Genomic DNA, 12,328 nt, shown 5'->3' with positions numbered 1-12,328 from the left:
TATATTCGTCTTAAAATGTGGTGCCCAAAACTGAACACAATACCCAGCAACTTGTATGTTGCATTGCATTGTTAACATTAAGTAAATTGGCACATGGTGGAGGTAAAAACTGCCATCATGTCACAGCTGAAGATGTTTAGCCTGGAGAGGAGGCAGCTGAGAGGTGATAGGATCCCCATCTTCAAGTACTTGAAGGGCTGTCCTATAGAGGATGGGGTGGAATTGTTTTCTTTGGCCCCGGAAGGTAGGACCAGAACCAACGGGTTGAAATTAAATCAAAAGAGTTTCCAGCTCAACATTAGGAAGAACTTCCTGACCGTTAGAGCGGTTCCTCAGTGGAACAGGCTTCCTCCTCGGGAGGTGGTGGGCTCTCCTTCCTTGGAGGTTTTTAAACAGAGGCTAGACGGCCATCTGACAGCAATGAAGATCCTGTGAATTTAGGGGGAGGTGTCTGTGAGTTTAGAGCTGTTCCTCAGTGGAACAGGCTTCCTCAGGAGGTGGTGGGCTCTCCTTCCTTGGAGGTTTTTCAACAGAGGCTAGAGGGCCATCTGACAGCAATGAGGATCCTGTGAATTTAGGGGGAGGTGTCTGTGAGTTTAGAGCTGTTCCTCAGTGGAACAGGCTTCCTCGGGAGGTGGTGGGCTCTCCTTCCTTGGAGGTTTTTCAACAGAGGCTAGAGGGCCATCTGACAGCAATGAAGATCCTGTGAATTTAGGGGGAGGTGTCTGTGAGTTTAGAGCAGTTCCTCAGTGGAACAGGCTTCCTCAGGAGGTGGTGGGCTCTCCTTCCTTGGAGGTTTTTCAACAGAGGCTAGAGGGCCATCTGACAGCAATGAAGATCCTGTGAATTTAGGGGGAGGTGTCTGTGAGTTTAGAGCGGTTCCTCAGTGGAACAGGCTTCCTCATTCGGAGGTGGTGGGCTCTCCTTCCTTGGAGGTTTTGAAGCAGAGGCTAGATGGCCATCTGACAGCAATGAGGATCCTGTGAATTTAGGGAAGGTATTTGTGAGTTTCCTGCATTGTGCAGGGGGTTGGACTAGATGACCCTGGAGGTCCTTTCCAACTCAGGAGGTGGTGGGCTCTCCTTCCTTGGAGGTTTTGAAGCAGAGGCTAGATGGCCCTCTGACAGCAATGAGGATCCTGTGAATTTAGGGGGAGGTGTCTGTGAGTTTAGGGCGGTTCCTCAGTGGAACAGGCTTCCTCATTCGGAGGTGGTGGGCTCTCCTTCCTTGGAGGTTTTGAAACAGAGGCTAGATGGCCATCTGACAGCAATGAAGATCCTGTGAATTTAGGGGGAGGTGTTTGTGAGTTCCCGTCTTTGTGCAGGGGGTTGGTCGATGACCCTGGAAGTCCTTCCAACTCTTATGAGTCTATAACTTAGGGAGATCTCATCAGGTTTTGAAGGCAAGGGATGAACACAGGTGGTTTGCTATTGCCTGCCTCTGCATAGCGACCCAGGACTTCCTTGGGGGTCTCCCATCCAAGTACTAACCAAGGCTGACCCTGCTTAGCTTCTGGGATCTGATGAGATTGGACTAGGCCTGGGCCGTCCAGGTCAGGGCAAATTTGTAGATACTCGCTTCATTTTGCACTCATTGTTTCCAGGCGTGATGGGAAGGCCCAAAAGCGACGCAGAGTCCATCTCCGTTCCCACCCTTCTCAGGCACTCTGACCTCCCGCTCACTCCCTTTCAAACGCAGCCGTTCAAGATGGACCCTTGCTTCTTTTCGTTAAAGGAAAGCTGAGAATCTCAGAACAGGATGTCAACGTTTGCATGTTGCAGTTGTGGAGCGCCGCGGAGCCAGCGAATCGGTTTGACCTGTCCTTATTAGTCACCCTGGCAAAGCACTCTTGTCAAATTGAGTGTGGGTTTGCTTGCGCATGCACACGTGTGCATTTGGGGTGGGACAGCCCTAAGATACTTAAATAGATGTGGAGGGGGGGGCAAATTTTGGCTTTTGGAAGGAGGCAAAAAGATTCCCATTCATGTTCTTAAGATGCAGTAAATGAAGCTTTGCGAGGATGAAAACGTAAGAACATAAGAGAAGCCATGTAGGATCAGGCCAATGGCCCATCCAGTCCAGTGGCCAAAAGACCAGTTGCCATCAGAAGGTCTACCAGTGGGGCCAGGACACTAGAAGCCCTCCCACTGTTGCCCCCCCCCCCCAAGCACCAAGAATAGAGAGCATCACTGCCCCACACAGAGAGTTCCATCTATACCTTGTGACTAATAGCCACTGATGGACCTCTGCTCCAGATGTTGATCCAATCCCCTCTTGAAGTCGTCTATGCTTGTAGCTGCCACCACCTCCTGTGGCAGTGAATTCCATGTGTTAATTGCCCTTTGGGGGAAGAAGTACTTCCAGTTCTCACCCGACTGCTGAGCAATATCATTGAGTGCCCAAGTGTTCTTGTATTGTGAGAAAGGAAGAAAAGTGCTTCTTTCTCTACCTTCTCTATCCAATGCAGAATCTTGTCAACTGCTATGTCATAAGAACATAAGAGAAGCCATGTTGGATCAGGCCAATGGCCCATCCAGTCCAACACTCTGTATCACACAGTGGCCAAAAATTTTATATATATATATAAAAAACACACAAACATACTGTGGCTAATAGCCACTGATGGACCTCTGCTCCATATTTTTATCTAACACCCTCTTGAAGGTGGCTATGCTTGTAACCACCACCACCTCCTGCGGCAGTGAATTCCACATGTTAATCACCCTTTGGGTGAAGGACTTCCTTTTATCCGTTCTAACCCGACATTTCTCCAAGCTAAAGAGCCCCAAGCTTTTTAACTTTTCTTCATAGGGATAGTCTTCCAACCCTTTAATCATTCTAGTTACCCTTTTCTGCACTTTTCCCCATGCTAAAATATCTTTTTTGAGGTGTGGTAACCAGAATTGTACACAGTAAAAGAACCTTTAAAACTTGAAAGGACTACTACTGAAAGTTAAAGCAGAAAAGCAGGATTACAGTTGAACAGCAAGAAGACAAAAGGAAAGACTCCTGGAGAATCACACAACTTTACAGTTGACAGCGACAAAATTGGATCTGTTCAAGGTTTTCCGTTCCGTGGCTCCACCATCAACTAAAAGGGAGACTGAAACCAAGAAATTAGAAGGAGACTGAGACTGGGAAAGGTGGCCATGAAAGAGCTGCCATTTTCCAACTGTCAAATCACCAACATTCCATCAGTTTCCATTGGTCACTCTTAGGGAGAGGCTGAACCTAGAGTCTCCTAGCGGCCTGCAAGATCGCTGGGTGTTCCCAGGCTGACTATTTTGGGCGCTAGGCAGGGCCTGAGCAAGAATGGCTTAGCCCACACTGGTAACCAGACAAAATTGAATATTTATCAAATAAGAACATAAGAGAAGCCATGTTGGATCAGGTCAATGGCCCATCCAGTCCAACACTCTGTGTCACTTAAGAACATAAGAGAAGCCATGTTGGATCAGGCCAATGGCCCATCCAGTCCAACACTCTGTGTCACTTAAGAACATAAGAGAAGCCATGTTGGATCAGGCCAATGGCCCATCCAGTCCAACACTCTGTGTCACTTAAGAACATAAGAGAAGCCATGTTGGATCAGGCCAGTGGCCCATCCAGTCCAACACTCTGTGTCACTTAAGAACATAAGAGAAGCCATGTTGGATCAGGCCAATGGCCCATCCAGTCCAACACTCTGTGTCACTTAAGAACATAAGAGAAGCCATGTTGGATCAGGCCAATGGCCCATCCAGTCCAACACTCTGTGTCACTTAAGAACATAAGAGAAGCCATGTTGGATCAGGCCAATGGCCCATCCAGTCCAACACTCTGTGTCACTTAAGAACATAAGAGAAGCCCTGTTGGATCAGGCCAATGGCCCATCCAGTCCAACACTCTGTGTCACTTAAGAACATAAGAGAAGCCATGTTGGATCAGGCCAATGGCCCATCCAGTCCAACACTCTGTGTCACTTAAGAACATAAGAGAAGCCATGTTGGATCAGGCCAATGGCCCATCCAGTCCAACACTCTGTGTCACTTAAGAACATAAGAGAAGCCATGTTGGATCAGGCCAATGGCCCATCCAGCCGAACACTCTGTGTCACTTAAGAACATAAGAGAAGCCAAGTTGGATCAGGTCAATGGCCCATCTAGTCCAACACTCTGTGTCACACAGTGGCCCAAAAAACCAAGTGCCATCAGGAGGTCCACCAGATATTTGCATCCCACCTCTCCTCATGGCTCAAGGCAGCTTACAGAATTGAAAAACAAACAGAATAAACTAAATCGACATATAACTCTCTTTTTCCTAAAAAACATCTGTCATCTATATCCCATTATTCCTGTTATCTCATATTTTATTCGATTCAACATGCCTGCATGCCTTGTTAGGAAAGCTAATTTTAGAATTGTTTTATCTCTATTTTGTAATTTTAATGTTCTACTATAATGTACATCACCCAGCGCCCTGCAATAAATAGCAGGGATTGGGTGATTCATAAATCAAATAGATTGATTGAATGAATTAATGGTGGAGTTTGGAGGGGCAAAGGAGAAGAGGGGAGCATCATCAAGACGTAAGTTTAGTGCCTGTGATAAAATGCATTTTCTCCTGGGAGGCTGGCAAGCAGCAAGTTTCCACTGTGCATTTTAAAACTTTCTCTCTCTGGGCAGAGAATAGGCTGTGAAGGAGGAAGTCCATCAATGGCTTTCCAGGCCCTCCTCTTAAGAAATGCTAATGAGCCTAGCAGGGTTTACACAAAGGGATAGTCAAGTCGCCCTCTTCTCCCCCTCAGGCAGGGAACAGAGGTTTGGAGGCGTCAAATTCTAGGGAGGCTGAAGAGGTAGCTACCTGGAGACAACAGACCTGGGCTGACCAGGGTCGGTGGGAGGAGACAGGGATTTGGATCATCTTCTTGCAAACAGGAAAACCTTCTTGCAACAGGAAATAGGCTCTCTTTCTTTGGGATGTTCAGGCAATGAGAGGACACAGGACTCTTAGCTTAGATAGCAGCTATATTGACCATGTGCTCGCCTGAGAAACTGGGAGCAAGCTTCAAGGTAGAGGCAACCTCTAACTAGCTAAGCTTAAAAAAACCTGTCCTATTTTTAACGTAGCGAGAGGCACAGAGAATTTGCCTTTTTAACCCATTTGTTTTGTTTTCCTTGCTCAGATCTGGTGCTGTGCTAAAAATACACTTGTAAACATTTTCTTTTCAATGAATAAACTTTTGATGCCGGGTGTGGTTCTCAGTACCACATAGACACCTACCGCCTTGAATCTGCTATCTGAAAAGGGGATCCAGGGGTGTTGGGAAGCAACTATTCCTCCAAGGGCACCTAAGGATTAATCTGACCCTGTGGTGGGCAGGCACTGGGCAGCAGGAGACAGAGGCAAGGCCTCTGAATTTGGAAGGGAAGCTGGGGGTCTTGATCCTCCCAGAGGGAAATCCCTATAATGCTCGGGGGGGGGGGGGGGGGGGGCTGCCCTGAAAGTCAAAGAAAACCCCCTCCAGAGAGTTGGGAACATCTAGGAGGGCAGGGTGGAACAAGGCCTGCAGAACAGAGCGGACACATTCTGCCACAGTGCCATGCAGATTATTTCCCACAACTGCACCGTCTCTCAGGATGTTTAGTTGATGTAGAGGGTTTAAGGAAGGATTGTCACAATCTGTTTGGCAAACTACATTTCATCTGACGTTGGAAGGAAGTCCTGCACGATTACCCTTTCTGTTAGAAGGAATCCATGCACGCAGTCTTATAACATTGCCTTTTTATTACATTACACTACCAAATGAAAGGCTAGAGGCAATGTTTAGCCCTAAACATTTCCGGCCTGGTTTGTGAAAGGGGGTGATTTCTCTCCCAAATGCAATTAGCATCGACTATGGAACACTTACAGCCAAAGCAACACTGGGAAAATGTTATTAGGGTTGAAGGATTAGAGTTATAAAAAGAAGCAGTGAATTCCCCTTGGGCAGCCGTTTGGTTTTTCTGGATTTTCTCAGAAATGCACCAACAAAACCAACCAAAATCTGAAAAAATCCATTCCAAATCCTATTTTTCCCAGTGTTTCCCTTTGAGACTGTGTTAGCTCTGTTCTGGTCCCTCCTTATCAGAGCTGGAGAACAAGAGGGCACCGTACAGTTTCAAAGGGGCATGAGATGAGGTGGGATGACAGAGAAGCCCGTCAAGAAACTGGTTATGACTTAAAGGATTCCTGGGAGAGCTGGAGACCACAAAGAAATGAAGGAAGCCGACAGCAAGCTCTGAAGAAGTGGTCAGCCTGTAGGTCGTATCATCCATGTGCTGTTTCTACTAGGAGGAGCACTTGTGCGACAGAGAAGCATCTCAAGAGACGTACAGGATTGGATCAAGGGACACACATTATTTATCTGTACCATTTGGATACGGTCAAAATGAGGTTTTGATTTCTTTCCTAGCCTGGATTTTGTCATGGTCAGTTGCTCCTGATGCATGAAAGATGGGTCACTTGTTTTGGTGAGACTTACGAAGAAGAAAGGATCAGGGCGTGGGTGCTGGGTTCAAATCCAGAGCTCCCCACATACTCCTCCACAAAGAGAGAACAGCACGTAAGCAGCAATAGGTAGGACTGCCTAAATACACAGTGCCCCTAAAGGACAAAAGACACACAGAGAGCCATGAGGATTAGACATTAAATAAAAGATTTGACCTTTATTTAAAATACAAAGCATTTATACATGGTCTTTGTGTCATGGACTACTCAACACAATACTGGTTATCTCAGCACTGGGCAATTCAGGGAACCCTGGCTGTTAGTGTTAATTTTGGAACTGGGAATCCCTCACGCCAGGCAACCGAGCCTTGTTGAGATTTTAATTTAAGATTAAAAACATATTAAGGCCAATATGCTCAAGGATACTTTGGCTTGTGAGACTAGTTTTATTTTTTATTTTTATTAAAAAAAGAAAAACCTGTACAATTTTATAAAATTTGCGTTTTTCTTTTTACATTAGTTACACACATGACCCACAAAAATTCCTTATACTTCATAGACCTTTTACTTCATGTTTGTAATGAAATCTTTTTTGCATATCTTAGGTAGAGAGTGGCTATGCTGGTGAATACTAAAGTTGGTTGTAATACAATATGGTGTAAAAAAAATAAAAAGGAGGGCAAAGGAGAAAGAGAGAGAGAGAGACAAAGTTTATAAATGATCCATGAAAGTTAACAAGAACTTAACAAATATGCTTAAAGTCTAACAGATGTGTATTTTTTTTTCCTTTTCAAGGCCACACGATTGCTTTTTTGTCAGTTTCAGGTCTTGCGATGGGCCCCATTATACAACGAGGGGTCAGAGGACACATTCCACAAAGCTGGGAAAGCCCAGGCACAAACCCTGCTGGAGCTGCCAGGGAAGGGGTATCACAACCGCACTTCCTGGGTCACACACCAGGAATTCTACTCTGAAGTACGAAGGATGTTGGAACACATGAAATGTGAATTTTACAATATATATATACATATATATTTTCTATATATATTTAAAAAAAAAAACACAACCCACAAAACATGCATTAAACATGATAAATAGACTTCATATAGATTAGGCCCTGGGTATCTTTTTAGTTAAATGGCTTAGAGTTTTACTGATTTGGGTTAGCTTACATCTGTCAGAAATTATCCTGATCGCCCCCCCCCCCCGCTTCTTACCGAGTGGGCGGGGGAAAACAGAGGCACTGAATGTTTTGCATAATGCACTCCACGTTAATTTTTGTTGCCGCTGCTGTTCTAGCAGATTAACGGAAGTGCCAGTTAGTGCACATACATCAAAAAACTGGTCTGCTAAGGCAAAGTTTCCCATGATATTTTTAAAAAAGAAAAGATACACTTCAAGCTTAACTTGATTAAGCAGCATATTTCAAATAACAGCTTTTTTTTTTTTGAAGTTAAATATTTAATATGGCCATTGAGTTTTTGTCAGTATAACAGGGAGGTTTTCTCTCTTCGAACTCAAACCCAGCCGCTGGTCAGTTTATAGAACATCTCTTCGTCTAGGCTCTCGTTCTGGTCTTTCGCACGCGTCGACAAGAAAATGTAGCCGCCGATGAACTCGTGGACCACTTTGCAATCGACTTCAGTGCATATGAAGGACACCCGGACGTCGTCTGCAAATTCCACAGTGACCTAAAAGCACAAGGCGAGGGTGTTATGGGGAGCCCCCATGTTCTCCGGCCACCACTCCCCCGTTTATTAACTTTTATCCCACTTACTTACATCTGAAGGAGGTCTGGGCAGGGTACAAAGGAGGCATCCTACCCCACCCTCACGCTAACCTGGTGAGGCAGGTCAGGCTGGTCTAAGGCTGCCTGGTAACTTCACGGCTAACAGAAATTTGATCTCCAGCTTTGCCATTCCAAGGCCTTCAACAGGGGCTCATCAGATGAAGCTCTGGGAGCCAGTTTGGTGTCGTAGTTAAGTGTGCGGACTCTTATCTGGGAGAACCGGGTTTGATTCCCCACTCCTCCACTTGTACCTGCTGGATTGGCCTTGGGTCAGCCATAGCTCTAGCAGAGGTTGTCCTTGAAAGGGCAGCTGCTGGGAGAGCCCTCTGAGCCCCACCCACCTCACAGGGTGTCTGTTGTGGGGGAGGGAGATAAAGGAGATTGTGAGCCGCTCTGAGACTCTGATTCAGGGAGAAGGGCGGGGTATAAATCTGCAGTCTTCTTTTTCTTGTCCCTGTTGTTTGCCCTCCAGAGCCACTAGTTGGCCACTGGACTAGATGGGCCACTGGTCTGAACCAGCATGGCTCTTCTGATATGTCAGGGGCGGCCAACGGTAGCTCTCCTGATGTTTTCGCCTACAACTCCCATCAGCCCCAGTTGTAGGCAAAAAACATCTGGAGAGCTACCATTGGCCACCCCTGATATGTCCTTTTTAGAACCAGGGAGTAGGAGACGTGAAAGATCTGAGTCTGATTCAGGGAGAAGGGCGGGGTATAAATCTGCAATTCTTCTTCTTCTCCTTTCCTCTCCCATTTCTGGATTTCACACGAAGCTGCCTTATACTAAGCCCATCAAGGTTGGTACTGTTTACTCGGATTGGAAGGGGCTCTCCGGGGTCTCAGAAAGAGGTGCTTCCCATCACCTGCTGCCAGAACCTCAAAACTGGAGATGCAGGGGATGGAACCTGGGACCTTCTGCATGCCAAGCAGGTGCTCTGCCACTGAACCACAGCCCCATTCCTCTTCCTACCGTTCTCTGTAATGCACAGATCAAACAGTGACCACTAATGCCAACTCTGAGCTGTAACACTGGCATATAGTTTTAAGAAAACTGTGCATTAATGAGCTTTGAATACTTGGAATCCTTAGTGTGGAACATCTGCCCATCTTAAGATACAAGGTGAGCGAAGTCTGCAGACAGGGTCTTTTCTGTTGTGACATCTCAACTGGAATGCCCTTCTTCACAGTGATTCATGTGGGACCAAGCTTGTTAAGGCTTTATGTGCCAAGCAAAAAAGAAAAGTTTGTTTGTTTTTAAAATTCATGTTTTAAGTTGCTTTGGGTTTCTTGATGGTATTTCTCTCTTCCATTTTCATGCTCTAATTCTTATTCCGTCACGGTGGGCTTTCAAATAAGAGTGATCCTGATTTAATTGCTCTTATTATCAGTTATCCACTGGTACATAATTTAAAACTTCTTTTTACTGAGTGCATTTAAACTGCTATTTGTAAGGCTCTTAATGAGCAAACATTCTGTGTGGGTTATCAATGCTTTAGATCAGGGTGGTCAGACGTGCTTAACGTAAGGGCCACATAGAATAAATGCCAGATGTTTGAGAGCTGCAAGACATGAACATCAGATGTTTGAGAGCAGCAGGCAGGCAGGAAGGAAAGCAAATAGATGGGGAAAGGAGGTAGAGGTGGAAAGAAAGGAACTTTAAATGCATTTTCCAAGCCACCGGCTGGCTTGGAGAAGTGATTTAAAGAGAGAAATGCCTTCTCCAAGCTGGCTGACGGGGCGCTCTAGCATCTGCTGTGGAAGACCCAGTGTGGAATCTTCTCTCTGCCATGAAGCTTGCAGGGTTACCTTGGGCCAGGCAACCTCTTACAACCTAAAAAGCCTCACAAGGTTGTTGAGAAAACAAAATATTGGGGGGGCAGGGGGGAGAGAACCTTGGAAGAAGAGTGAGACAAAAATGAACCAACAAGTGATTCTTATGATTCTGAAATCAATCCAGCGCTCTCCCCTATGAGGTCTGATTCCAGTTGCACCTTAGAGACCGACAAGGTTTTCAAGACATGAAGCTCTGAGAGTCGAAGTTCCCTTCAGCAGAGAGTTTTAACTCTTGAAAGGCCGCACTCTGAAAATCTGTGTTGGTCTCTAAGGTTCTAAGAGCCCCGTGGCGCAGAGTGTTAAAGCTGCAGTCCTAAGCTCTGCTCACGACCTGAGTTCGATCCCCGGCAGAAGCTGGGTTTTCAGGTAGCCGGCTCGAGGTTGACTCAGCCTTCCATCCTTCCGAGGTCGGTAAAATGAGCAGCCAGCTTGCTGGGGTGGGGGTGGGGAGGAAGCGTAGATGACTGGGGAAGGCAAGGGCAAACCACCCCATAAAAAGTCTGCCGGGAAAATGTGAAAGCAACATCACCCCAGAGTCACGACTGGTGCTTGCACAGGGGACCTTTCCTTGTTCCCTCTAAGGTTCTACTGGCCTTGAATCTAGCTACTGCAGACCATCACAGCTTCCCTCTGAAACTACCTTTTAAGTGTGCTTGGTGGCAATGGGGAGGGAAGGAACCCACTCTCCTTTCTTTTTTTTTTTTTTAGTAGCCAAGGACCCACTCTCAGCCAAGAAGATGCTTCCAGACCTAAAGACGGCTGAGCTCCTCAGCTCACTTGTGTTCACATTACAACAGCAACAGCCAGAGATGCGCTGGCTAGAAATACTATGGAGAGGAAGCGAAGCAGTTTCCCCACGAGCCTTCCAGTGTATTTGCTGGTTGCTCCGAAAGGCTCTGAAAAGCTCTTGCGAGCTGCTTGCCTGTCAGAGCAACCAGCAAATACCCTGGAAGGCTCGTGGGGAAACTGGGGCTTTAAAAAAACAGACAGGAGCGCGGCCAACAGCAGCTCTGGTCTTCAGCACGCCAGGGAAGCTTCTTGCGGCCCACGGCAATGCTTACCATTTTAATTTCCCAGTTCACGTTCCACTGCTTCATGTTGCTGAACCGCCACGTCTTGATGGCATCGCTGGTGCTGGCGTCCATCCGTATCAGCCGGTTGTACGCGATGCCAATGAGCTCCTCTTTCTTACCTCCTTGGAACCTGCATGTTTTATAAAGAAACAGCCCTGTGTTTGCGGTTCAGAGCGAGAGCTAAGGCACACTTCAGAGTAGAAGGGAAGATGCACGCCACTCTTAGACCACCCCACCCAAAAATCTGTGGAAGAGCTATCTGTTTTTAAGAGAAGCCTCCCCCCTTCCGCCCTCTACAGGTGTGTGTGCTAAGTGCCATCCAGTCACTTCTGGCGACCCTATGAATTAATGTTCTCCAAAATGCCTTCTCATTAGCAGCCATCCTCAGGTCTTGTAAACTTAAGTGCCATGGCTTCCTTTACGGAGCCAGTCCACCTGACAACAATGCAGATCCTGTGAATTTAGGGGGGAGGTTATTTATGAATTTCCTGCATTGCGCAGGAGGTCAGACTAGATGACCCTGGAGGTCCCTTCCAACGTTATGATTCTTCGGGAGGCGGTGGGGTCTCCTTCCTTGGAGGTTTTGCAACAGAGGCTAGATGGCCACCTGGCAGCAATGAAGATCCTGTGAATTTAGGGGGAAGTTATTTTTGAATTTCCTGCATTGCGCAGGGGGTTGGACTAGATGACCCTGGAGGTCCCTGCCAACTCTAGGATTCTTTGGGAGGTGGTGGGCTCTCCTTCCTTGGAGGTTTTTCAACAGAGGCTAGATGGCCATCTGACAGCAATGAAGATCCTGTGAATTTAAGGGGAAGTATTTGTGAGTTTCCTGCATTGCGCAGGAGGTCATACTAGATGACCCTGGAGGTCCCTGCCAACTCTATGATTCTAATCTTGCTGGGTCTTCCTCTGCACCGAGCTACTATTTTGAGGATGTCTCCTGACTTTAAGTGGGGGGAGGCAAGCCTCCAGCAATGACTCATACAGAACCACAACAGGCAGCTTCCTGCAAGAGGAAATAATTCACCTGGATCTCTGCATCAGAAGTAGAGATTTCAAAGTTTGTATTCCCTGGGCTTGGCGTCCCAGCAGCTCATCTCCTCCCTGCTAACCTCCCCAGTAGAATTTAGCTGTGTGCCAGCCAGTGATCTCCACCCCCTCCCCCC

At 46.7% G+C, this 12,328-nt stretch overlaps 1 protein-coding gene across 4 annotated transcripts in view; it reads right to left on the bottom strand.

Moving 5' to 3' along the window:
- Nucleotides 1-6,666: 6,666 nt before the first annotated feature.
- FERMT2 (FERM domain containing kindlin 2) overlaps nucleotides 6,667-12,328 on the bottom strand; it is a 146,155-nt gene continuing 140,493 nt past the window's right edge. For all 4 annotated transcript variants that reach the window (XM_060261112.1, XM_060261113.1, XM_060261114.1 and 1 more), the window contains 2 exons: nucleotides 11,151-11,292; nucleotides 6,667-8,159 (listed from right to left, as the gene is read on the bottom strand). In XM_060261112.1, coding sequence (XP_060117095.1) covers nucleotides 7,986-8,159; nucleotides 11,151-11,292 — 316 coding nt within the window. In that variant the 3' untranslated portion in view covers nucleotides 6,667-7,985. The remainder of the gene's footprint in view (nucleotides 8,160-11,150; nucleotides 11,293-12,328) is intronic.

The sequence above is a fragment of the Heteronotia binoei genome, chromosome 21 (assembly GCF_032191835.1).
Source record: "Heteronotia binoei isolate CCM8104 ecotype False Entrance Well chromosome 21, APGP_CSIRO_Hbin_v1, whole genome shotgun sequence".
NCBI lineage: Eukaryota > Metazoa > Chordata > Lepidosauria > Squamata > Gekkonidae > Heteronotia > Heteronotia binoei.
This window is presented reverse-complemented; position numbering and strand designations above follow the sequence as displayed.